This window comes from Sceloporus occidentalis, unplaced genomic scaffold (genome assembly GCF_023333645.1).
Source record: "Sceloporus occidentalis isolate IW3139 unplaced genomic scaffold, rSceOcc1.0.p SCAF_1, whole genome shotgun sequence".
Taxonomy (NCBI): Eukaryota; Metazoa; Chordata; class Lepidosauria; order Squamata; family Phrynosomatidae; genus Sceloporus; species Sceloporus occidentalis.
Genome location: NW_028316981.1, coordinates 240,331,764 through 240,357,869, shown reverse-complemented (window position 1 = coordinate 240,357,869; position 26,106 = coordinate 240,331,764). Strand labels below are relative to the sequence as shown.

The following is a 26,106-nucleotide window of genomic DNA, read 5'->3' as shown; positions in this document are numbered from 1 at the left end:
GTACGAGAAGGTTACAAAGTACGCACAGCACTGAAATGCCTAAACTCACAGATGAAATCCAGGATTTGTGTGGCCAAGCAACACTGGATTATGCTCAAAGGGCAAGCATTATTTTACTAGGCATAAGACACCAGCTAGCAGAAGCTGCAGCAGATTGTTTTTCCCTGAATCTACTGGGAATGTCAAGATTCCACTCTACCTCTTCTCTCTCTCCTGTTGAATTAACCGAGTACATACTACTTTTGCACTTTGGACTCTGTTTGCAGGAACTAAAATAAGATGAGGACAAAGGGTGAAAGTGGGAGAGGAGGGAAAAACTGGGACGTTTTAAAATCAGTTGAAAAAAATGGAACAGAGAATTAATCAAGTCTGTCCCTGTCAAATCAGGTAGAAATGAAATAATTCTATAAAAATACTGACAGTTGTAACTAGAGGATTAAAAAGACTGGCTAAAACTACAAAAAGATAATGATGTAATTAATAAATCGATGTTTGTACTTATTCCTTATAAATCATGCCCTCTATTTTCAACATTCAGCAGTGACTATTTATCCACATTTCAAATACAGTACCATCTTTGCACAAAGGAGAGATATCAATAGGTGTAATATAGTGAGACTCAAAATTTGCAGACGCTCCCTCACCCACCAGTATCACATACGAAACCCCTCAGCAAGCAGCAAGAACAACAATAATCCCAAAGAGCCTAGTGAAGATAGACTATTATTCGTTTAAGCAGATGTTACAAAAAGAAAATTTAAATCTGCAAAGTATTTGGTCCCCAAGGTATTCATTTTTTTATCACCAAACCAAACATCAGCCTTTAAATGCACTAGTGGAATCAGCAACTCATACTCATTTCAATTTATTTATAGTTACCAACACTCCATTCATTACACAAATTTCATCGAAAGGTGTTATTCAATAGCTTCTCTCACAGAAGCCAGAATTGACTTTTTAAAAATCCTGTCCTAAAATTCCAGACTTTCTTGCTACTCAACTAAAATAAACAAAAACTACTATTAAAAACATACCAACCATGCAGTAAAAATGAAGTGGGGGAAAAGCAAACTGATTAATGTTTCACATGTGAAGTCATTTCCTTGCACCTGTGGCACAGATCTAGGAAAAATACTAAAAATGCCACAAGAAACAAGGCTAGTATTCAGAATACAAGCAATTATTTATACTTAGAGGTTATACTCTCTTCTTCATACTTTTAAATCCTGGGAGTCCATCACATTATATTTTACAGTGTAGATGTATACCAAATGTTTAAAACTGTTAATACTTCTATTTACTCTGCATCTTCATTTAAACATTCTTATTCATTTTTATGCTAGGAAACACATAACAATCTGGCTCTGCAGCACAAATTATGTGCTTATTGCATATGTATATTCTATATATTCTACATAATGTAAGTCAAATAATAATATCCAATCTCTTTTCAGAATTTTTTCTGAAAATTCACAATTAGCTACACTTAACAGCACAACAAAGATGTCTTTACACAGCAGCACTTGGGCAAAACCAAACAATTCTCAGATCTCAATTCTCAGCAGAGATGTGTGCAAGGAAAGATGTGGATTGCCTATACATCTTTCTTAAATAATAGATTCCTAAACACAAAGGTCAGCAAAGAAGATTTGTCCAACCTTTAGTGCTATCTGATTCAAATCATGACAATGTTGAGAGCACAGAATTCACTTTAAGTATACAGTTGAATATAACCCTGTCTGCAGTCCCAATCATCTCTGATGGACAACTCATCTTTGGAGGTTTGGAACAGGGGCTTCATGCTTTGCTGGTCTTGAGCTCCCAACTTGCCTTCTTGTAATAAAGCATAAGTATGGTTTTCTCAGACCCAAATACACAAACTATGTAATTAAAAAAAAACAAAATGTGCTTGTGCCCCCACTGTCTCAGAATGCCAGTAGTTGAAAGTTTATGAATGCAACCTTTTCTGCAACACGATTGACTAGATGAATATTAGTCTAGGAAGGTTGGCAGGAGAAGGGGGTTGGAGCCTTTCTTACTCTGTTTCTGCTTCTGAGGTATGGTGACTCTAAGGCAAAACTATGATGGGGTTTTCTTGGCAAGATTTGTTCCGAGGAGGATCACCATTATCTTCCTTTGAGGCTGAAAGAGTGACTTGCCCAAGGGGGTTTCCATGGCTGAATGGAGATTTGAACCCTGGACTCCGGAGTTCAACATGCAAACCACTAGGCCATGCTGGCTCTCCAGTGCTGTTCTAGTCTTCCTTTTCATAGAATCATAGAATAATAGAGTTGGAAGAGACCGCAAGGGCCATCCAGTCCAATCCCCTGCCAAGCAGGAAATCCAAATCAAAGCATCCCCAACAGATGGCCATCCAACCTCTGTTTAAAGACCTCAAAGGAGGGAGATTCCACTACACTCTGAGGGAGTATGTTCCACTGTTGGACAGCCCTTACTGTCAGGAAGTTCTTCCTAATGTTGAGGTGGAATCTCTTTTGCTGTAGCTTGTATCCATTGTTCCGTGTCCTAGTCTCTGGAGCAGCAGAAAACAAGCTTGCTCCCTCCTCAATATGACATCCCTTCAAATATTTAAATAGGGCTATCATATCACCTCTTAACCTTCTCTTCTCCAGGTTAAACATCCCCAGCTCCCTAAGTCGTTCCTCATAGGACATGGCTTCCAGACCCTTCACAATTTTAGTCGCTCTCCTTTGGACACGTTCCAGTTTCTCACCATCCTTTTTAAATTGTGGTGCCCAGAACTGGACACAATATTCCAGGTGGGGCCTCACCAGAGCAGAATATTGTGGCACTATTACTTCCCTTGATCTAGACCAGGGGTAGGCAACCCTTTTGAGCCGGGGGCTGGGTTGGTGTCCCTCAGACAACTGGGGGGCCGAAGCCAATAAATAAATAAATAAATAAATAATTTTTTAAATAAAAAATTAAATAAATAAATAAACCGGGACAAATGTAGGACAAAATTTTCAAATGGAGGGCACTTTTTAAATAAAAAATGGCAGACACGTGAAAAAATTTGCTGATTTTTAAAAAAATGTTAAGATAAATGCATGTTTCTGAGGCTTCTATAGACAATTGCCCCACCATGCCCCTTGCGCAAGACACCAAAGGCCCCGGCGGCAATCGGCGGCAGGACCAGGCTGGGGCCGGTCCCAAGGCCTTGCCGGGCCGCATCCGGCCCGTGGGCCGCAGGTTGCCTACCCCTGATCTAGACACTATACTTTTATTGATGCAGCCTGAAATTGCATTGGCTTTTTTTAGCTGCTGCGTCGCACTGTTGACTCATGTTCAACTTGTGGTCTACTTGGACTCCTAGATCCCTTTCACATGTAGTCTCATTCAGCCAGGTGTCCCCCATCCTATAACTGTGCATTTTATGTTTCTGCCCTAAGTGCAGTACCTTACATTTCACCATGTTGGATTTCATTTTGTTAGCTTTGGCTCATCTTTCTAGTCTATTCAGGTCATCTTGAATTTTGCTCCTGTCCTCTGGGGTATTAGCTACTCCCCCTAGTTTGGTGTCATCTGCAAATTTGATAAGTATGCCCCCAAATTTGTCCTCCAAGTCACTGATAAAGATGTTGAATAGCACTGGGCCCAGGACAGAGCCCTGTGGGACCCCACTGGTCACTTCTCTCCAGGATGAAAAGGAGCCATTGTTGAGTACCCTTTGGCTTCGTTCAGTCAACCAATTACAAATCCACGTAACAGTTGCCTTGTCTAGTCCACATTTTACAAGCTTGTTTGCAAGAATGTCATGGGGAACCTTGTCAAAGGCCTTACTGAAATTAAGATATACCATATCCACAGCATTCCCTTCATCTAACAAGCTGGTAATTTTATCAAAAAAAGAGATCAGGTTTGTCTGGCATGACTTGTTTCTCTGAAACCCATGTTGACTTTTTGTGATTATGGAATTGCCATCTAGATGTTCACAGACTCTCTGTTTAATGATATGCTCTAGAATTTTTCCTGATATTGATGTCAGACTAACTGGACGATAATTGTTGGGATCCTCTTTTTTTCCCTTTTTGAAGATGGGGAAGATGTTTGCCCTCCTCCAGTCTGTGGGGACTTCTCCTATTCTCCAGGAGTTTTCAAAGATTATTGCCAGTGGCTCTGATATTACATTTGTCAGCTCTTTTAATACCCTTGGATGTAGTACATCTGGTCCTGGAGACTTAAATTCATTTAGATTAACAAGGTATTCCTCTACTATCTCTTTACTTATTCTGTGCTGAAATTCCCCTATTCTGTCTTCTGCTCCATTTTCCTCAGGTTGAGCACCCTTTGCCTTTTCTGAGAAGACTGAAGCAAAAAAGGTGTTGAGTAATTCTGCCTTTTCTCTGTCTTCTGTTAGCAATTTGCCATCTTCTCCACAGAGTGGCCCTACCGTTTCCTTCTTCTTCCTTTTGCTGCGGACATATCCAAAAAAAAGCCCTTTTTATTGTTTTTAACCTCTCTAGCAAGCCTGAGTTCATTCTGCGCTTTAAGTTTTCTGACTTTACCCCTACATGTGCTTGCTATTTGTTTGAATTCCTCTTTGGTGATTTCCCCATTTTTCCATTTCATATACATGCTCTGTTTAAAAGTTAGCTCCGTTGAAAGTTCCTTAGTCATCTATCCTGGTTTTTTGAGACACCTCCCATTTTTCTTCCTCATTGGAACTGTTTGAAATTGTGCCTTCAGTATCTCTTTTTTGAGAAAGTCCCATCCGTCTTGAACTCTCTTATCTTTTAGTATTCCTGACCATGGGATCACCCCCAGTATTTCTTTAAGGTTACTAAAATCTGCTCTCCTAAAATCTAGAAGGTGTGTCTGACTATGCCTGGCTTCTCCTTTCCATTGTATAACAAACTCCAGGAGAACATGGTCACTTCCACCTAAGGATCCCACCACTTGCACTCTATTAACTAGGTCATCCCTGTTGGTTAGGATGAGATCCAAAATAGCTGACCCCCTTGTTGCTTCTTCCACTTTTTGGACAATGAAACTGTCTCCAAGGCAAGTGAGGAATTTGCTAGACCTTGAGGATTTGGCTGCATTTGGAGCAAATATCAGGACAGTTCAAGTCACCCATCACTACTACATCCCTCCTTTCTGAGTGTGTGAACATCTGTTCTAGAAAGGCATCATCCAATTCCTCCATCTGACTGGAGGTCTGTAGTAGACTCCCATCATAACATCCTTGTTGTTTCCCTCCCCTTTAATTTTTATCCAGATGCTCTCCACCTGGCTTCCAGGATTGATGTCCTGGATCTCTTCACTGGTGTAAATGTCCCTGACATATAAGGCTATTCTTCCTCCTTTCCTGTTTGGCCTATTTCCTCTTTAAAAGGTTATACCTCTCTATTCCTACATTCCAATCATGAGACTCATCCCACCAGGTTTCAGTGATGCCTATTATATCATATTTGCTTTGTTGTACTAGGAGTTCAAGTTCCGCTTGCTTATTTCCCATACTCTGCATTAGTGTAGATACATTTAAGACCATGTGTTCCCTTTACTTGCTGCCTGTGCAAACATTTTTTTCTCCCACTGTTGGGTCCTTGCACTGTTTGTCTTGTTCCCCCTATGACAGTTTGGCTATCTTCTCCATCCCTGCTGTCTCCCTCCCCCACATAACTCAGTTTAAAGCCCTCCTGATCAAATTCTTGAGACTATTGGCAAAAACATTTCTGCCAACTGGCGTGAGATGCAACCCATCCCTTGCCAGAAGACCTTCCTCATGGAACCTCAGTCCATGATCCAAGAATCCAAACCGTTCTTGGCGGCACCATCTACTGAGCCAGTTGTTTACATCCGCTATTTTCTTCTCCCTTCCTGGACCATGCCCTTCGACTGGGAGAAGAGATGAGATAACAACCTGTGCATCCACCTCATTCAACTTTCTATCCAAAGCCTCATATCCCCTTATGATATTCTGAAGGCTGTGCCTTGTAGTATCATTGGTTCCCACATGAATCAAAAAAAGGAATAATGGTCACTGGGCTTGACAAGTCTTGTCAGCCTCTCTGTCACATCATGGATCTTTGCCCCAGGGAGACAGCACTTGTCTTGCTCTAATGCTCATTATGAGTGACACCAAACTGAGAACCCTGAGATGTAGGTGTCATAGGCAACAATACCCCTTTATTAAACAAAACTTTGTGAGAAAGCTTGCATAAAATTAAGTGGGATGCCTCCTTTCACATCCTAATACCTAAAAAAAAATAGATGACCAGTTTATGTCTGATTTACAAACATTTCTCTCTGAGATAGAAAGAAGAATGAGAAGTTTCATATGGTCAGAGAACAGCTGGATAGTTTATAAACCCACATTTCATAGCAGACGGCTGGGGCAACAAGAGAAAATGACTAGCGGATTAGCAACTTCATTGTAACATGATCTTACTGTGATGACTAACAACCTTATGAGCTGAGATCTTCCAACATTTTGTAATATTTATATAATTTGCTAACCAAATTGATTCAATATCATGCTAGTAGATCTAACTGAAACAAATCAAAACCTTCTATCCTATAAAGCACATTTTATGAAAGTAATGCTTTTTGCTGCTATCATTTGTAATGCTCTTTTGCTGCTATAAGCACTATAATTTTCTTTTCTTTGGAAGGCTGCAATCTGAACCATTAGAAGCACGTCCCACTGAATTCAGTAAAATCTTTTTTTTTAAAAGTAAGTATACAGTGAGTCCTTTGTATCCACTGGGGTTTAGTTCCTTTATCCCCAGTGGATACCAAAATCTGTGGATGTTCAAGTCCTATTATATACAATTGTGTAGTAAAATGGGGTCCCTTATATAAAATGGCAAATTCAATGTTTGCATTTTGGAATTGTTGTTTTTTGGAATATTTTCAGGCCATGGATGGTTGAATCCATGAATGCAGAATCCATGGATATGGAGGGCCGACTGTAACTGGGCTACAGGAAAATCTAAATTCTGGTCCTCTCCCTCTCCCCATGGTTTGGCATCCTTTTCCTCTCTAAAGCCCCACACAGCCCTGTTCTGGTTCTCTTCTGCGTTTTATTTTTTCTGTCGAAGTGCAGTACCTTACATTTCTCTCTGTTCAAATTCATTTTGTTAGTTTTGGTCCAGCTTTCTAATCTACTAAGGTTATTCTGAATGTTGATCCTGTCCTCTGGAATGTAAGCTATTCCTTGTAATTTTGTAACATCTACAAATTTCATAAGCATGTCCTCTATTCCATCATCCAAGTCATTGATAAAGATGTTGAACAGCACTGGACCCAGGACAGAACTCTGGCACTTTTCTAGTCACTTCTCTCCAGAATGAAGAGGAGCCATTGGTGAGCATCTTTTGGGTGCAGCTGGTCAATCAATTACAAATTTGCCTAACAGTAGCCTTGTCTAACCCACATTTTACTAACTTTTTGCAAGAATATCATGAGGGACTTTGTCTGAAGACTCTGAACTGAATATGCTGCAATATTTTATGATTTATTTATTTATTGCACTTATATCCTGCCTTTCTCCCAAAATGGGATCCAAGGCAGCTTACAATAGTTTAAGAAACATTTACTGGCTTTATTTCTCATATCTAATAAGCATTGATAGGAACTATCAAGCCTGAACTCCCCCTAGAAGTCATGATGACTGTCCCGGTTTTTTAAAGTGATCCAACCAGCAATGTCTCTGCATTATTAATAATAATAATCTTTATCAACTACCTCTCAATATAACTGGGTAGTCCTCAGTTTTAGTATTTGGAGAAATAGATACCTCAAAAAATTCTAGACTATCCTCAGAGAAAAGGTATCTCAACCTCTTTCACTGCAGATAAAGCTAATATATAGTGTCCATGCCACCATATTTCTGATTTCTATGTACAGTTGTGAAAGCTGGACATTGAAGAAAGCTGATAGGAAGAGAATCAACTCACTTGAGATGTGGTGCTCGAGAAGAGTTCTATGGATCCCATGGACTACCAAAAAGACAAATAAATGGGTCCAAGAGTAAATCAAGCCTGGACTTCCCCTAGAAGTCATGATGACTAAGCAGAAACTGTCATACATGAAAATATATGACACAATAGAAAAAATGATGCTTGGTAAGATAGAAGGCAATAGGAAAAGAGGAAGACCATAATACAGGTGGATAGACTCAGGGCCCTTTCACACTAAAAACCACAGTCCAGAGAGAGGCATTTAGAATTCTCAGCCTGAGAGCTCTAGTCTCACCAAACTACAAACCTCAAACTCCATAGGATTCAGGCAAGGCAGTTAAAGCAAAAACATAGGGCTATAACACTGTTGTGTGAAAGAGCTCAGCTCTAGATTTGCAAGACCTGAGCAATGTCATGGACAACAGGGTGGCTTGGAGGTCTTTCATTTGTGGAAGTGCTGTAAGTCAAAGTTGATTTGATGGCATTTAACAACAATATATACTCTCAGGTGGTCACACATATTTGTGATATAAGTCTTTAAACCTTTGTATGTTAACTTGTCCAAGGAGTATGGCTCTTCTGTACCAAAATAAGAAACAGGCACAAGTACCTGAGACAGTATCAATTGTCCATGAAAGGTCCACACAAACTTTCTTAAAAAGGCAAAATACTCAGCTTCTCCAATTTTTCCTGCCAAAGTCCGCAGAAGGAAATAACCCTGGAAGAAGCATCCAAGACAAACAAGAGATTATTTGCGAGGTCGAAGGCTTTCATGACTGGCATCCATAGTTTTTTGTGAGTTTTTCAGGCTATGTGGCCATGTTCTCAAAGAGTTTGCTTCTGACGTTTGGCCAACATCTGTGGCTGGCATCTTCAGAGAATGCATTCTCTGAAGATGCCATCCACAGATGCTGGCCAAATGTCAGAAACAAACTCTTCTAGAACATGGCCACATAGCCCAAAAAACCCACAAAAAACTAAGAGATTATTTTATTATTTATGTATTCAATTACTTAATAGGTTTTTAGTCTATCTTTTGTGGTATCTACCAATACAAGACAGCTCAGAACATCATCAGTGATAAACAGCTATATACAGTCAGCCCTCTGTTTTTGTGGGGGATACATTCCGCCCCCCCCCTGCGAAAATGGAAATTCGCAGATATTCAAGCCTCATAGGCTTGAATGAGGTTGTGTGCCTGCAAGCGGCCATGGGCACGCACCTCGGGCATACGACCCATTTTAACCCCCTCTGTTTGCTCCTTGCAAGTAAGCAAGGGTTGTGGATCTGAAGTCCATGAAAACAGAGGGGCAACTGTACTAAAATGCAGATAACTGAACAAGACAACATTACAATTAGCAGCAACCCAGAAAACAATAATTATACATATCAAAATGCCACCTGGAATAAAAGGATGGGATACATGTAATTCCCCACAATCAGTACTCTAGAGATGCTGGGCATCCACAGAAATATTATGTCCATGACGTTCCTGGTGGCATACAATGGCGTCACATGAGGGTTGGCAATTCGTATGGTATGGATATTCGTGGTGTCACCCACTGAACTGACCTCCTTTCATACCACACCCTCAGCGATTTTTTTTTTGTGCTAATGTTACTCATAAATTATAATTCCATTTATCACTGAATGTAATGGCAACAGTTGTGATGTAAACAACTAGCAAAATTAAAATTATACCTTTAAATTACAATATCATTTGCACAGCCTAAATGTATTTACAAGTACATAGCTTCATGCAGTTAAAGTGAAAACTTTGGTAAGATGATATTTTTCAAGAAAAATTAAAAAGAAAAAACAGTTATTTTCATTTAATTTTGTTAATTTTTAAAATAGAGACCTCGAGGTTTAAAAAAAATAAAAATTAAAAATCAAAAAAGCAGATTTTAAATAAAAACATCACATCTTACCAAAGTTTCCACTTTAACTCCCATTTAGCCTTACTGCCCTCACTCCATCTCTTTCACTGAGCTCCAGTATCTTAAAGGGACACAGGAAAATGCCATAGCCTGTTTCTGCTAAAAGACGTATGTTTGGGGAACAGTGGTGTCACACTCTTTTAGGTGCTCCCTGCACCCCCTTGCAATGCTCCTGGTAGTACATAAGAGAGCTAGACTGCGGATACTGACCTTAGATTTCTGGCAGGTTCTGAATGGGTATAAATTATCCCATTATCTTCAAATTATCTGTTCCCAAACCATATATGGCTATGAAGTTAATATCAGTAGTGTGCATTTCTAGAGAAAAACTCTGCTTTGCGATGTTGAAAGCATAAACTTCAGCATTCTAACCTTCAGATAATGGACCTGCATGAAAGTTTTCTCTGCATTAAGACCATGCTTGATTACAGATGCTCCAGATTCAGTCACTTTGCCAGTGTTTTCTTTGTTGGGCCTAAAAGGGCACAAACAATTCAATTTGGATAAAATACCAATAATATTTTTAAAATAAAATCTTGCTATGCAAGGATCTGATCAGATAGAATGTGACGGTCTTTTGAGAGGTTTAATACTTCAGGTAGGTTTGTTCATGGGAAAAAATATTACAGTTGTGCATTTTTCTAATGTAACTTTATATATGTCTGTACAAACAGCTGTAGTTAAACTAGTAGCCAATTCTAAGCTAGTGTGAAGCTACTTAACTCTTCTCCCAGACATGACATCATATCACATGGCATTCTGCTAAGACATGCTACACAGACCAGTGTGTCACATGAGGCAAAAAGGGAAATGAGAAGAGATGGAGATATGCTAGATGGAGAGAAATAGGGAAGAAAGACTATTCAATTCATTATATCCAGCTCCAGATTTTGGCTGCTCTTACCTGAACAGAGGCTTAGGAGCTCACAAGATTATACATGAAAATATCAATCTATGCCCTATATGCTAAAAATTGGCTTCAGCTTTCCTTTCCTTTCAGCTTCCAGTTTTCCAAGCATGCTAAAGAAAACTTGCCAAGTTTCTGAAAGTGAAAGGCCCAATACACTCAGCCTTCCAAATGAAAATCAAGGGAGAAATATTCAAAACAATACATACGTACTGTGAATTCTTCATCAGTGGTTGTCCAGTTACCAAAACTCTGGTAGATGTTTAACTCAAAGATTTGTGAGTGTGTGTGTGGACTTTGCAACTCTGTTTTCCTTCTGCCCAAGTGGAACAGAGCAAAAATTTATACAGAGCAAAAATTAGCTAAAAGGGGTATTTGTACTAGCTATTTCCCCAGTCTACATGCTGAGAAAAACTGATACTGTTTGTATCAAATTATGTGTATAGGCAGGGGCTGATGTTTCACTTCTAGGTTTGAAGTTGGAAATGTGAGCTATAGTGGTACGTATACATAAGCGATTGTGCTGCTTCTTTTTCAAACTTCAGTACCATACATCCTACCCTAAATTACCACTGTACCACACTGAACACACCCAATTGTATCTGACCTCAGAAGTAAGAATGTCCTAATTAATACCTGGATAAGATACCACCAGCAAATACCAGAGATTTCCAGGATAGACTTGGAAAGAAACTTGGATTGCTGGCACCAATTAGAGTTGACAATACTGGACCAGAATGACCAACAATAAAATTCTGTATAAGAAAAGCTCCTCATGTTCTTACATCCCTATTCTTGTGTTCCTTCAAATCGTATCATGAGGTTTTCTTAGCAATATTTGTTCAAAGGAGTTTTGTCATTGCTATCCTCTGAGGCTGAGAGCATGTGACTTGCCTATGGCCACCCAGTGGGTTTCATGGCCAAGTGGGGGAATCGAACCCTGGTCTCCAGAGTTGCAGTCCAACACTCAAACCACTAGATCATGCTGGCTCACTACATTCCTATGCATAGCCACAAAGAACTGCTGTTGACTATCCCATAAGATGAGAAATAAGTAAGGATAATGTATCTCCTTTTTTTCCTATAAAGATCTCTGTTGTATGAATAAGTACAACTCAATAGTGGAACATGCTCCTTTGGAGTGTGATTGAGTCTCCTACCTTGGAAGTTTTTAAATAGAAGCTGGATGGCCATCTGTCAAGGGTGCTTTGATTCTGTGTTCCTGCATGGCAGGGGGTTGAACTGGATGGCCCTTGTGGTCTCCTCCAACTATATGATCCTACGATTTTATGCTTCGCCTTTGAGATTCTCATGATCCCAACAATTTAGGCCCCACTTTTCCTTCTTATCGAAGGGCACAATATTGGCCAATAGTCTACATCAGCTACTTAGTTAAATATCCTCAAAATCATGACTGAATAGTGATCATGACTGTGACATTATTGCTACAACTGTTACTCCCCTGAAAATTACTTTATCAACTGCATGGGAAGAAAAAGTCCATTCTGTTAGCTTGAGTGAATTGTTCTTGGACATTACTTCCTTAACAGAAAATTTAGTACCAGAAGCAGAAACAACATAGAAAGAAGAGGGATAAGTTTATACAAACCTATAAACCAAAACAAAGAAGAGCAATTCAATGTACTGTATTTCAGGAACATTTTTATCCAAAAACAGACAATATACACATGTGAAATAAATTTTTAAAAAATCCACACATCAGGACAGCTTTCATAAGGAAACAAAAACATTTTGAACCTTACTGAGACCACTTAACAGCTTCTTCCAAAATGCATCCAGGGATGACTATTTCTTTCACTAGCCTCCATTTTTCTAATGGTTTTCAATCTGATGGTCAAACTTACAGATCTATGGTGGGCAGCCTTATCTGCTTTCCCCTTTTCTCTCTGTTTTGCTGTTCACTCATGTTCAATAAGGGATCCTGGAAGCAGCTGCTGTTCAACATACCTGTTATGTACCAGCAAGAACTGGCACAATAGAATTAAATAGAGTCCTATTGTTTCCCAGCAGAAGCTTGTTTACTTGAAACACACTATTGCAACCTCACACTGGTTTTCCAGCCCTCCTTCACCAACCTCCCAATGCTAATGCTGCCAAAAAATAAAACAAAACAAAACAAACTTCCATCTAGTAGAAGATGATGAGGAAAGAGATTCTAGAGACAAAAAAAAAAAGACTTTTTAAGAAAAGAAGCTTAACTATCAGAGACTTGGTAACTAAAGTGTGTCTGTACTCTGCCTTTGGGATTTCTCAAAGTTACTGCTTGAAAGGAAAAAAATCAACTTCAAACTCTGAAATGCAGTACCATATTTTATAATAGCTATGGCACCTGACTTGTGTGAGGCCCATGGGAATGGTTCCATATGCCTTTCCCTCAAATGGATTCAAATACATTCTAATCATGCATTCATTTCTTTAAACTTTTTTTCTTTTTTCCCCTTTTTGTTTGTTAACAGCGAACAGCCAGGAATTACAGAGTGAATTCTAAAGTCATATTTAGTAGATTAATTAACTCAGCATCAGATGGGATATGTTATTCCTACAGCACCACTACCATTGTCAAGCTAATCTTTGCTTGGGGAAACAAGTACTGCAAAACAATACGGCTTGGGTCCAAGCTGTTGGAAGGACCGTACCTCCCTGTACAAGCCCCCCAGAATATTGAGTCCATTGGGAGAGGCCCTTCTCTCTGTCCCACTACCCTCCCAGGAGCTTTTGATGGGAACAAGAGAAAGGGCCTTTTCAGTGACTATGGTTTCCCAAGTTCTGGCACTCCCTCTCTAGGGAGGCCAGGATGGCTCCATCCCTATTGTCCTTCCAGCAGCAGGCTTTTGCATGACATAGATGCTGTTTTGTTTTTGTTTTTAAAGATTTTTAAACTTCAAATTTTAATGATATAATGTTTTTAATTGTTTTAATTGTTTAATTGTTTTTAAACTTGTATTTTGTATGTTTTATAGTGTTTTAACTTGGACTGTTTTAGATTAATTAGCTGCCTTGAGTCCCTGAACTGGAAAGAAGGTGGGATATAAATATAATAATAATAATAATAATAATAATAATAATAATAAACAAGTGGTGAACTAAGAAAGGGAATTTTTAGTGGTTGCTTTCAGAATATTCTTCTAACACCTAATCTAACACCTAACACATTATCATTACCAAGACCATTTAATTTGCCCAGGCTTTCTAGACTTGCTTTTTTTAGGTTTTTGATTTTAACCTGTTGGAATACTGGCTCACTCTATTTTGCCTTATGCCACTCTGCTGCTTTTATGTTGTTTTATTTCACTTTTCATTATTGTTAGCTGTTGTGAGACCTGGCAAGCTGAAGTTTGGAAGAGAAGGTACTAACTAAATAAATAATTTTATTGTATACCTAAAAGCATAGTTTAAAAATATCTGTTGTTGAATTAATGCATCATAAGACCAATGAGATTTCCTTAGCAACTCAATTAGGAAAAAGCAAATGTCCAGATAAGGTTCCTATCGCAGCAAGCCATGTTCACTATCAATATATATATATATATATATATATATATATATATATGGAACAAAGACAGTAACAACTCAGCCGTCTGGGCAATCAGCAGCTGCGTTCACTGCAGCTGCATGGTAGCTCGTGATAAAGGCTGTCACTTCCATCGGCACCAACTGTCAAGCTACATACATGCAAATGCATGACTTGTCTGTCTTTGAATATACAATAAGATGCTCAAAAAATAATGAATGGTGCTTATAACAAGACCAAAGTTATGTGAGGATATGATGCAAAGGAGACGCACAAAGCATGGGCACAGGGCTGGGACATAATGGAAGATTCTTAGGAATGCATTTGTTCCATGTATATTAGTTGCCAAAGGAAAAAGCTGCCTAAACCCAATGAGTGGCAAAGTATACTTAGTGATATAGGACTAGCCACTATCTCTCAGACTCACCAACTCTACAGGCTGTGTGTTTTTGTTGTTATTGTTAGAAGCAATAGAAGTGGGGATCTCCAAACTTACCTAATTTTGAAAGCTAAGTAGGGTCAGACCTGTACTTCAATGTCTGGGTTTGGGGTGGAAGACCACCAAACAATAGCAGAGAACTTCTTGCAGCATCAGGAAGGAATTCTACCTAAAATCCTGGAAAACTGATCTTATCTGTCAAAGCTGACAATACTGGGCCAGGTGGATGAATGCCTGATTTGTTATAAGGCAGCTTCTTACAATGTCTTTGGAGGAAGGACAGGATACAAATATAAGAAGAAAAAGGAAAAGGAAATACTGGGTCCTGGGTCCAAATAGTCAGGGGAATTTCTTCAGTATCAATACTGTGGAACTTCCTGGTCACAAGGGGTCTCATGAGCTCTCCAACATCTTCTTCTTGAAGTGGGTGTTCAGATCACCAAATGACAAACAAGAATTCTCCCTGAAATTTTACATGCTGGGATACTTTAAAAAGCTGTATGCAACACAGCATAAGGAATTTACCAATTGGAAATAATAATTTAAATATATAACTCTGCTGTTCATGTAGATTTCCCACATGCAGTTCCTTAGATTTAGAGATTCAAGCTGCAAACCTATGCATTGAAGTACCCCCAAATATATATAGCATTATATGCTAGTCTTACTGAATTCCATACATAGCTGTGCAAAGGATTGGATGGCTACAGACATTTTATAGAACAATAAAACACAAGAAAAGCTAAGAATGAAGTAACCATTCGCTATACAACTTCATACAGAGGAGTTTTTAGTTAATGCTTTGTCTGTAAACACAGATAGACTCTAGTGCCAAATCTGGCTTCAAGTCTGCATTCAATTGTGAAATAATCAAATCAATGTGTTTTAACATGCTTAGACCAACCAAAGAAATTCCCATATAAGAAAGGAACTTTAAACAACAAAAAATGAGGAACATAATTAAAACCAACTAGGGAATTTCCTTGCTGAAATGTGGTTTAAATCAGCCCCCCATGTTTAAGTATTCTCAACTGATATGTCTCAACTAATTGTATAGAATAAATGCGATATGGCAAGTTCCATACAGTGAAGTAAGTAGATATAGCTCTGGTTAAATAGAGTGTAGAGTTGCAGCAGGTAGACTGAGATTTGTCCAATAAGAATAATTATTTAAGAAAAAATAATATATGTAACTGTTTTCATCACTGTTTAAGGAATTTCTTTGGAAGTTCACAGAAAGAGCGTTCTGAAAGCTATTTTTTTCCTAATAAAGAGGACATGGGAAAACATGAGCAGACAAGAAATTGAACATGATATTGTCTGGACCACTACTCTGGTAAAAGCAGAGTTTGGAAGCAGTTAGGTTATCACTGTAGTGTTATACTACTCAGTCTACACTAGAAGCTCACAACAGTTAAAATCTAAAAAAGGTTGAGTCTCTCTTAACCAAATGCTCATGACCAGATGTGTTTTGGATTATGGAATGGGGGGGGGGGGAATTTTGGAATATTTGCATTTACATAATAAGATAACTTGAAGATGGTATCAAAATCTTATAAACATAGCCTGAAGGTAATTTTATACATGATATTTTAAATAATTTTGTGCATGAAACAAAGTTCATGTAACTGAACAAAAAGAAAGCAAAAGTATCACTATCTCAGGACAATTTTGGATTTTGGAGTTTTTCAGATTTCAGAATTTCAAATAATTCAGCATATATACATGCCAATTAAATGCCCGTGCAGATGTGTTGGTCTGGAAAGGGTGTACATTCTCAGCACTAGTGGGGTTGATGGGAAAGTATCTGCCTTTTTATTGTTGTAATAATAGCATAACAAAGTACATGTCAAAAGATTTTATCACACGGGAGGCAAGCATCCTCTTCCTGTGAATAAAGTGCAATTCCAAAAATAAAAGCGGTGCAATTTTGCCACTTTATTCATGGGATAATGTCCCAAAAATGGAGATGCCTGGGAAAGTCGTCTGAAAATCATCCCGCTCTTGCAAGATATTGACAGAATTAAATGCAATTTATTCACAGGATTGCCTCCCATGTGATAAAGACCAATGACGATGTAACAAATGGGAACACAGATACTTTATTGGTTTAACAAGTAGCCTTTTCTCATTATTTTAAGAAATCATCCAGAACATTTTCAGACAGATTTTCTTGAGAATTTTTCACATTTTATGACATTCTCTTATGAGTCTTACACATTTTTAAAGTGACAAAAGTAATAAAATGACAACAATTAGTAAGCAGTGCGGTACAATGGATACCACAAGTTACGTTTAACCACTGCAATTAATAATGACAATGGATTACTTTTTAAAACTAAGTTGAGTAACAAGAATGAATTACTTTTTATAAAATTAATTTTCCAGGCTCTGGGAGATGGGAGGATAAAAGCCTTATTGTTTGCCTTTTTTTAAAAAAAAGATTTAAGTTGCTTAAAATTTACAGTTCTAGTGTGTGCATATTTAATTAGAAATGAATCTCATTGAATTAAATGAAGCATACAGCTGAAATAGACAGGTTATGTTTCCTCATCTTCTCAACATCCACAGAATATCTCAACTCACATTGGGATTTACTTTTTTTGAGATGGACAATGAACTGGGCAAAGGGAAGGCAAGCTAACAACAAATAATGACAAATAAACCAAATTATACCTTAACACTTGTAGATCTTCCTCAGAGTTTTGGATCTCATCTCTAAGACGCTGCCAACGCAACAAAGCCTTCAGGTCCTGCTGTTCTTTGGCTTCATCAGTCATCAGCTGTTTGGGACAAATGGTCAGTTTGATGTTAGTTGTTTTCATTCCTTTTTCAGTAACTTCTTAATAGGAAAAAATGCCAATGGTTACCATTTATGCCAGGCAAGCATAGCAGAAGATGGCACCCTGACAATTGGCATATCTCCTATGTCTAATCAACTTGGGAAAATTACTTGTATAGATTATGCCAAGCAGCAAAGTCAGTGTTGTAGGGTTGTAATAACTGTGTGCATAATATTTATGGGGGTGGGAAACAGAATGGCATGGTATATTAAAAAGCACATCATGCACTGGAGGAATATCCCTCCAAGTGTTTGACTGCATTTCCCAATAGTCCTAGTCAACGGTGAGAATGCTGGGGTTGCAGTCCAATATCTGGAAGACTCGATGAAATCACCTTGGTTCCAACGCCAATCCATGTGTACCTTACTAACTGCTATTACATGGGAGTTGATTGACTGTGGGACCACCTGGGGAATCTCCCTGATGCAATCTTTCAAGGGCATGGAGAGTTACATCTTGAACAATGGAGTTGGATGTTAAGGGCAAAAAAGGCCCCGAAAAAAATCTGTGAGCATCTACGGTGGGAAGAACCTCCAGCTGTTGATGGACTCAAGTCCCAAAAGGCTTAGCTAGCATAGCCAATGGCACATAATGCCCTTAGTAGCAGTAAAACGGCTGGAGACTGCATGATTCCCACCTCATTGTACACATTTTTGCTCTATTTTTGTAGCCCTTAACATAGTGATTACAGCCTAAAACTTCACAGCACCACTACAACAGAAGGGAATACTGTACAAAGAAGAGTCCAAATAGGGCTGTCACTTGAATAAACAAAAAATCTTAGTTAATTAATTAATTACTTAATTTTGCATATGAGTCATTTGCTTTCTGAAGCATACATTGTTTGTTTGTAAATGATGCACATGTGTCGTAACAGATATCACCACAGAACAGACATTCTTCCTACATGAAAGGAGAGAGGAAATGGATGCATGAACTATTATGTATAAACAAATCATTTTTTTAAAAAAATCTGCAGACAGATTAATTAAAGCACCTTTTAATTTGATCAAATTATCTAATTGACTAAAGGCTCCAAGCCTTATTCTTGTGAGCAACTGCTGATGGGACAACAAATGTTCTCCACATCTTTGTTGTTGAGTCCCACCTCTGCAAACTGAAGCTGAAGGAGGAAAGGAAGCAATTGCATGGAAGAAGAACCGAACAGGAAGAGCTGAAGAATGGGATCTCCAAACATTGTTTTGAGTGGCAGAGAGGATTAACTAGCTGGATATCTAGCAAGAATCTGTGTATATGGAGAGCAGGTTCTACTGGAGATTGAATGTTTGGGACAGAATAAATAGCTTTTAATAAATGGATTATTTATGTATTTACATCCTGCCTTTCTCCTGGTGTGGCTCCCAATGTGGTTTACAATAGAGATTAAAACAGAATATGCCTAAAATCAATCAAATAAACAAAAATAAATAACCAGGCTATGATAGTACAGTACTCAATGTAATACAGTTTAAAACATTTAAAATATAACAACTAGTAAAACAAAAATAATGATCACAGGAAAAAACATAAATTAAATTAAGACAATGAAGAATATGATATACCTGTAGTTAGATTTCCCATAGCAAGGCTCAAATATTGATCAGAATGGTGAAAAAAGTGGTGAAAATGGTGAAAAATTATTTGAGATAACAGATCAAGCCAGAACTCTGCCCGGAAGCCAAATTGATGAAACTGAAGTCGTTATAATTTGGTCACATCAGGAGAAAACACAACTCACTTGAAAAGACAACAATGTTAGGAAAGGTGGAGGGCAGTAGAAAGAGAGGAAGACCGCACACCAGATGACTAGATTCAATTAGGGGGGTAATGGGCATGAATCTACAAGACTTGCGCAGAGTGGTGGAGGAGTCTCATCCATAGGGTCGGCATGCGCTGTGGCCAACTTGAGGGCAATTAACTACAACAAACAGCAACAAACTCAAATTAATGGACCCTTTTGCACTAACAAGTCAAATGACTAAAAGGCAATCTCTCTCTCTCTGGAAAGTGAGCCCTGGTGGTGTAGTGGTTAAATGCCTGTACTGCAGCCACTCACTCACAAACCATAAGGTTGCAAGTTCAATACCAGCAAAAGGGCTCAAGCTTGACTCAGGCTTGCATCCTTCCGAAGTCACTAAAATGAGTACCCAGATTGTTGGGGGCAATTAGCTTACAGTTGTAAACTGCTTAGACACTGTTAGTTCAGTATGAAGTGGTATATAAATGAAGCTATTTTGGAAAGCTGCAGTTAGCAGCTGCAAATTTCTTGGACTACAAAAGCTATTCCAACCAGGAATGATGAAAGGTAAGCTACTGTAGACAATACTGAGCTAGGCAAATTAATGGCTTACTTTTCCTGCCGAGATTCTAAAAGATAGTATTTGGGGTTTTCTAACACCCGCACAACCTCAGCAAAAAGACTGCTAGAGGTGTTACATCAGTAGTCAGTTAAATGTGCTAAAGAGGGTTTGATTTTTTTTTCCTTCAGAGACTGAAAGCAAATGAAATTCATATTCAGAACAGTTACTTGGGATTTATTGTTGTTTGCCTTCAAGTTATTTACGGTGACCCTAAGACAAGCCCATCATGATTTTTCTGGACAAGATTTGTTTGGAGGGGGTTCACTTCCCTCTGAGGCTGAGATAGTGTAACTTGGCCAAAGTCACCCAATAAGTTTTGCTGACTAAGTGGGGATTTCAAGCCCAGTCTCCGAGAGTTCTAGGCTGAATCCACACTGCAGAAATAATCCAGTTTGGCACTACTTTAACTGTCATGATTCAGTGCTATGGAATTCTGGTAACTGTAATTTGTTGTGGCAACAGCACTCTTTGAGAGAGAAAAGTAAATGTCTCACAAAACTACAGTTCCCAGAATTCCATGGCAGTGAGCCATGACAGTTGAAGTGGTATCTAACTAGATTATTTCTGCAGTGTGAGTGCAGCCCTAGTCCAGCACTCAAACCACCACACCACACTGCCTCTCTTTATTCAATAACTGTTCTTGGTATATCACTATACTTATTTTTATTATTCATCCCAGCCTCAAGAAGCAGAAGATGTGGGAGTTTTATTCTAAAACATTTGGTCTTCTTGGTGATAATATGTCTGTTCCATAGCCTTATAGTGATATTCAAGAAAATGAATTAGGGCAATATGTTAGTTGTTAAATGAATATCTAATTTCTCACCTATGGTAAGGAAGATTTTCACACCTATTTATACATCACCTGAAGGTATGCATGCTGTTAAATTAATGCTCTAACAACAAAATTAGTACACATTAGTTAGAGATAAAAAGAAGAGATTAACAATCCCACCTTCTCGACTACCATTCCATTTCAGTTTCATTTAATGCACATATGTAGGATATCATCTAGTTTGAACTCATGGCCAAACACATGGAGTTTAGAATTGATATTAGCCAGGGCAGCTACAAACACAACTGTCATGTTCAGAGGCGGCATAGCTCCATACTAGGGAGACTAGGGATGTATGTTTTGGACAAGACTTTTACTGTGCAATCACACTGACAGATTCTTAGAGGTCCAGATTTTGGGGGAGGGGGGACTCTGGAAAGCTCATAAGAAATCCAGGTGATGACCTCAATTTGAGAGCCTCTTAGGTTTCCCCACTGATCTTATATTTTCCCATTTCTTCCATATTTTTCTTAAAGAAGAAAATATCTTAATGACAAAAGCTGGAGTAGCCATACAATGTGTTTCTATTGTGAGAGGTAGTGGTGCTTCCTCTGCCTGGAAGCACCCTAAGAACAGAAAATTATCATGTTCTTGCTCCCTTAGTGAGATTACTTGAAATCTCCAACTAGCCAACAGCAATATTCTCTAACCATTTAAACCTATTTACTATGGCTCAATAAATCAAATGTGAATGAACTGCATGTTGTGTACACAGTCTATTCGCTCTTGCTGAATCCCTACCTTCAGATGTGGAGGCATATAAACTAAGAAAGGAATGTCCTAAATCAGGATTATGATTTATTCTTCATAAAGAAGACAAGATTTGTAGGTCAACAACAAATATAGGTTTAAGGCACATTATGATTTTGGCTTCTTCAGATGCAATAGTCCAGTTTCAGACGTTCCAATTTGTCATACAAAGGGAGGGATGAAATGGATGTGAACACACACTGGGATGATGACTGCTGCAGACCAAAAACAACTGGAGGGCTACAGATTGTCCACTCCAGGCCTAAACTTTAAATTTTTAAGTGGATACAACTACTGTGAAGTCAAAACACTTGACTAGGTAAACTTTCTGCCTGATGGAGAATAATAATTCACATGCACTTAAGTTGGGACCTATGGGATATTTGCTCTCATTAACCAAAAGATACACTGAAGATTATCCCATGACTCTATAGGAAAGAGACTTTTGCAGCCATACCTTCTGTGCTCTTGACCAAAAAGCATCTTCTAGGTGTGTGGCAAATCCTTCACTTAGCCATTCTTCAGTCCAGTCACGGGCCCCAATGGCCAACCCAAACCAGGAATGAGCAATTTCATGGCACAAGCGTGTTCCACAGAGGTGGCCTCCACCAGATAATGTGCTCTGTGATAGGAAGATGATGTGTGGGCTGCATAATATGAATGAAGGACAAAACACATTATGGACCTGTTACAGCATGCACTGCCTAGTTATAGCAATATGTAGACTTTATTAACCTTGTCAGCCTGTTATTACTTTATGCAGGCTATGTCATGACAGTTAGTTTATAGCTCAGACATTTTTAGGAATTAGATTGCACTTTATTGTTTTCTGGCTTGGATTCAAGCTAAATAATCTGCCAAGCGTTTGTTTCATATTCAACCATCAAACGTCTATTACCTGTAACTTCACTTAAACCAAAGTTTTATATTTTTCAAATTACAAGGGTGATTTATTTCAATAGAAGCATTTATGTTTAAGCCAAGATAATAAAGAAGACTAAGTGTGAATATAGACCATAGGTATTTTTGACTAACTGATCAAAGTACCAAGAAAAACAAAAAGACAAAAAAGAAGGAAAAAATACGGGAAGGGGAGTGCCTACTTGAAAAGGAATATTATAGATGTTGAAAATTATAAACTGTTGGGACAAAAAGGGGGGAACAAAAAGCCCATAATGAAACTAAAACAGGCACTAAAACAGCAAATGTCTGTAGGTTATAAAACACATTTGTGATTGAGTAGATCCTCAGATTAGTGCGAGGTTCTATATGAAGGAGTACATTTACATGATGTGTCTACACGCAAATGCTGTTTTAAGCTAGTTAAATAAAAGAGGGCAGAGGAGCTACCATTGCAGCCATACTGCAAAGGAGCACGAAAAGTTGTAGAAACACCAACTAGAGATTTCTTATAAAATTCTAAATTATATCTGTTTTAAGCAATTTTCTCCTCCTTGGGACCATGATGATACTGTAAAACAAAAGAGGCTTTGGGGGAAATACTTTGGACAGCCAAAGAAACACAACAACTATAAAACATTTCAGGCAAATTGTAGAAGTGGCTAAAAATGCTATATCCCTGATGAAAATACGTAATAATAATAATAATAATAATAATAATAATAATAGGATTTATTTATATACCGCCCAATCACTGGGAATCCGAGCAGTTTACAACAGAAGGGATAACAAACGGTTCCCTGCCCTCAGGCTTACAATCTAAAAGACACGACACAAAAGGAGAAGGGAATGGTGAGAGGAGAGGGAATCAGGTCCAGCAGTTATTCTCTCCCTCTGAGGCCTGGACCAAGGCAGATGGACCGGAGGGAGGGCTCTTCTTCTTCCAGGCAGGCCTGTTGGAGCTAGCCTGCCTCTCTCTCCCTCAAGATGGAGGATGAAGGGAGGGCTTCATCAATAACTTCATGAAAAGCAAGTTATTCAAAGACCTGGAATTGAGTTACCTTCACTCATACCATCCTCCCACAATTTCCCAGGCCCTGCATAACAGACTATGTTGAGATCAATTTGGTTATCAGATGTAAGGAAGAAGGTCTTTTTGCTGGTGGCTCCACATCTGTAGAACTTGGTTCCTCTAGAGGTATGTGAGGACCAACCACTACAGTTCTTGAAACTGACTCACTTGGTTAGTATTCTCTTCTCTCATATACAGCAGACTCTTGCAAATTCTGAGCACGCTGAAGCCCCATTTAGATGAATGTAGCGTGCTCCCATGTGTGATATGTGTGCCATTCATGAAAATGGGGCTTCCTGTCCATGTAACCTCAAATCCATGTATGGGAAGCCCACGTATGGGGCAGGCCAATTGTACATGTGTTTCCAGACTGCAGAATATATGTTGTGGTTTTAAGTTCATTTGATTTTATTGTTTTTACTGGGCTATGTGTTACCTATTTTCAGTGATATACGTTTGAGTCATTTACCACTGAATTGGACTTAAGTAAATTCACTTATTTGTCTTGGACTCGACTATCCCAAATGAAGCACTGAGGGCAGAAACAGACAGCTCTTTTACGCTGCCTTCCAGACGTTTATATGTTACACACTCCCAAGCCACCCAGAACCTGCCGAGCCATTTACATGGCAGCAGGCTTCCAGGTGCTCTGGCGTTTACACCGCTGGAGTGCCTTAAAGCTGGCTTACTGCCACACCAGGGAGGAAAAGCCAACTTTTTCCGGTGCAAAAAGTAAAGGCTGTTTGCTTCTCCTTTTTTCACCAGCAAAAAGGCAGATTGAGGCCGCAGCATGCAGTTGCCACATCCTCAATCCAGCTTTGGAACGAGGGGCTTGAACACCCCTTCAAGGCAGTCTGTTTCACCCCTAACTTGACTCAATTTGAGACTTGTACAATTAGTAGACTTCATATAATCCACCCCACACACTTAGGCCCTCTGGGATGAATCTGCTGCAGCCTAAGAAGACCAGACTGGCTGCGGTTACTCAGAGGGCCTTTTTATCTGCCACTCCTAAACTCTGGAATAGCCTGCCGAAGGAGATCTGTCATATTACTCATCTTGATGCCTTCAAAAAGGCTGTTAAGATGGATTATCTTCTGACAGGCCTTTCCAGACTGACTTCCCGCCCCACTGATATTAATATGAACAGCTGTCCTCCTCCATGGAGAATGTCCCACCTCTTGTTTGATGGTCTTGTTATTGTATTCATATTTTAATCTGATTTTATATTGGTTCACTGTTTAATCCTGTTTTAAGATTGGGAGGGAGGAAATCGTGATTTTGTGGTTTTATATTTATATGTATTTTATTGTTATTGTTTATATTGTGACCCGCCTTGATCCACCAAAAAAGATGGGCTAAAAATAAACTATTATTATTATTATTATTATTATTATTATTATTATTCCTCAATAAAAATACAATAACTGTTGCATTTTTGTGAGCCCTCCCACCAGTCCCTTTGGTAGTACTGATCTACTTTAACAACCTGGAACCCTCCTTTCCCTCTCCCACCTCTACTGGAAACACACACAGAGACATATTGTCTCTGTAGCCTGCCTGCAATCATGCTGACTCCTCCTTATCCTTTCCTTTGCCTTGGGGACACTTTGGCAGCTCCCTCCCTGGATTTCCAAAACAGTCTAGCAATCTAGAGGAACCTAGCACAGTCTATAATAATAATCATCATCATCATCATCATCATCATCATCATCATCATCATCCTGCCCTTCTCCCAAGGCTGGGACTCAGGGCAGCTTACAACATTAAAAAAAACACCATACAGTTAAAAACATACAAAAATAGTATATTAAAACAGAATTATGTTACTACAATAATTAAAACAAATTAAATGCTAAAATCAAGTTTAAAAAGATTAAAATGCTTAAAATACATTAAAACTATAAGGGAGAAAAATTAAGGATAAACTGTAGATCATGCCAGAAGATATTATACAAGTAAATAAGATTCTATATATATCCTCTGGCATGATCTACAGTTTATGTACAAATAGAGCCAATCAGAAATAGCATTAGAGCCTCTCGGTGGTGTCTGCATGGGCAGAATACTCCAGGAAACAGCCCCAACGGCCCCTGGTACCTTGGGCCTCCACTGTAATGCCATTGCTGCACATCACTCACTCTGAGATAAGAATAAGGCACCCGGCATCAATCACATGGCTGGCCACCTTATTCTGACCACAGAATGAGTGACTTGCTGCCGAAATGCCACACAGCACAGCGGAATAATTATAAATATTTTAAACAGCTCCCCAGTGGGCTTTGGATTGTCCAGGAAAATCCAGAGCAAAGATTATTTATTTTAAAATCAGTGCTAAACTGGCTGGATGTCACCTCGATCCAACTGGAAGGGTGTGGACCTTTCATCATCTGGACTGCTTGCCGTTTTATTTAGCCCATGTGGACAATGCCACCAAGAAACATTCTAAACTGCTGTGTCTCCTCAGCTGTTACCAATCCAAGGCCATTCTCTAGAACAGAGTATACCTATGCACTTAAACCAGGGGCATCACCAGGGAGGTGCGGAGAAAAGGGTGCAAGTCTTATCAGGTGACACCACTGCTCTCCAAACATCTGCCT

The 26,106-nt window shown here is 38.9% G+C and overlaps 1 protein-coding gene across 2 annotated transcripts in view; it reads right to left on the bottom strand.

The window, feature by feature from the left end:
- AOPEP (aminopeptidase O (putative)) overlaps window positions 1–26,106 on the bottom strand; it is a 224,257-nt gene that overhangs the window by 119,085 nt on the left and 79,066 nt on the right. For both annotated transcript variants that reach the window (XR_016277370.1, XM_089490878.1), the window contains exons 6-9: window positions 21,992–22,181; window positions 17,423–17,529; window positions 10,241–10,343; window positions 8,539–8,646 (exon numbers count right to left, since the gene is read on the bottom strand). Coding sequence is in view for 1 of the 2 variants with exons in the window: in XM_089490878.1 (XP_089347004.1) it covers window positions 8,539–8,646; window positions 10,241–10,343; window positions 17,423–17,529; window positions 21,992–22,181 (508 nt within the window). In the remaining variant the exon portion in view is untranslated. The remainder of the gene's footprint in view (window positions 1–8,538; window positions 8,647–10,240; window positions 10,344–17,422; window positions 17,530–21,991; window positions 22,182–26,106) is intronic.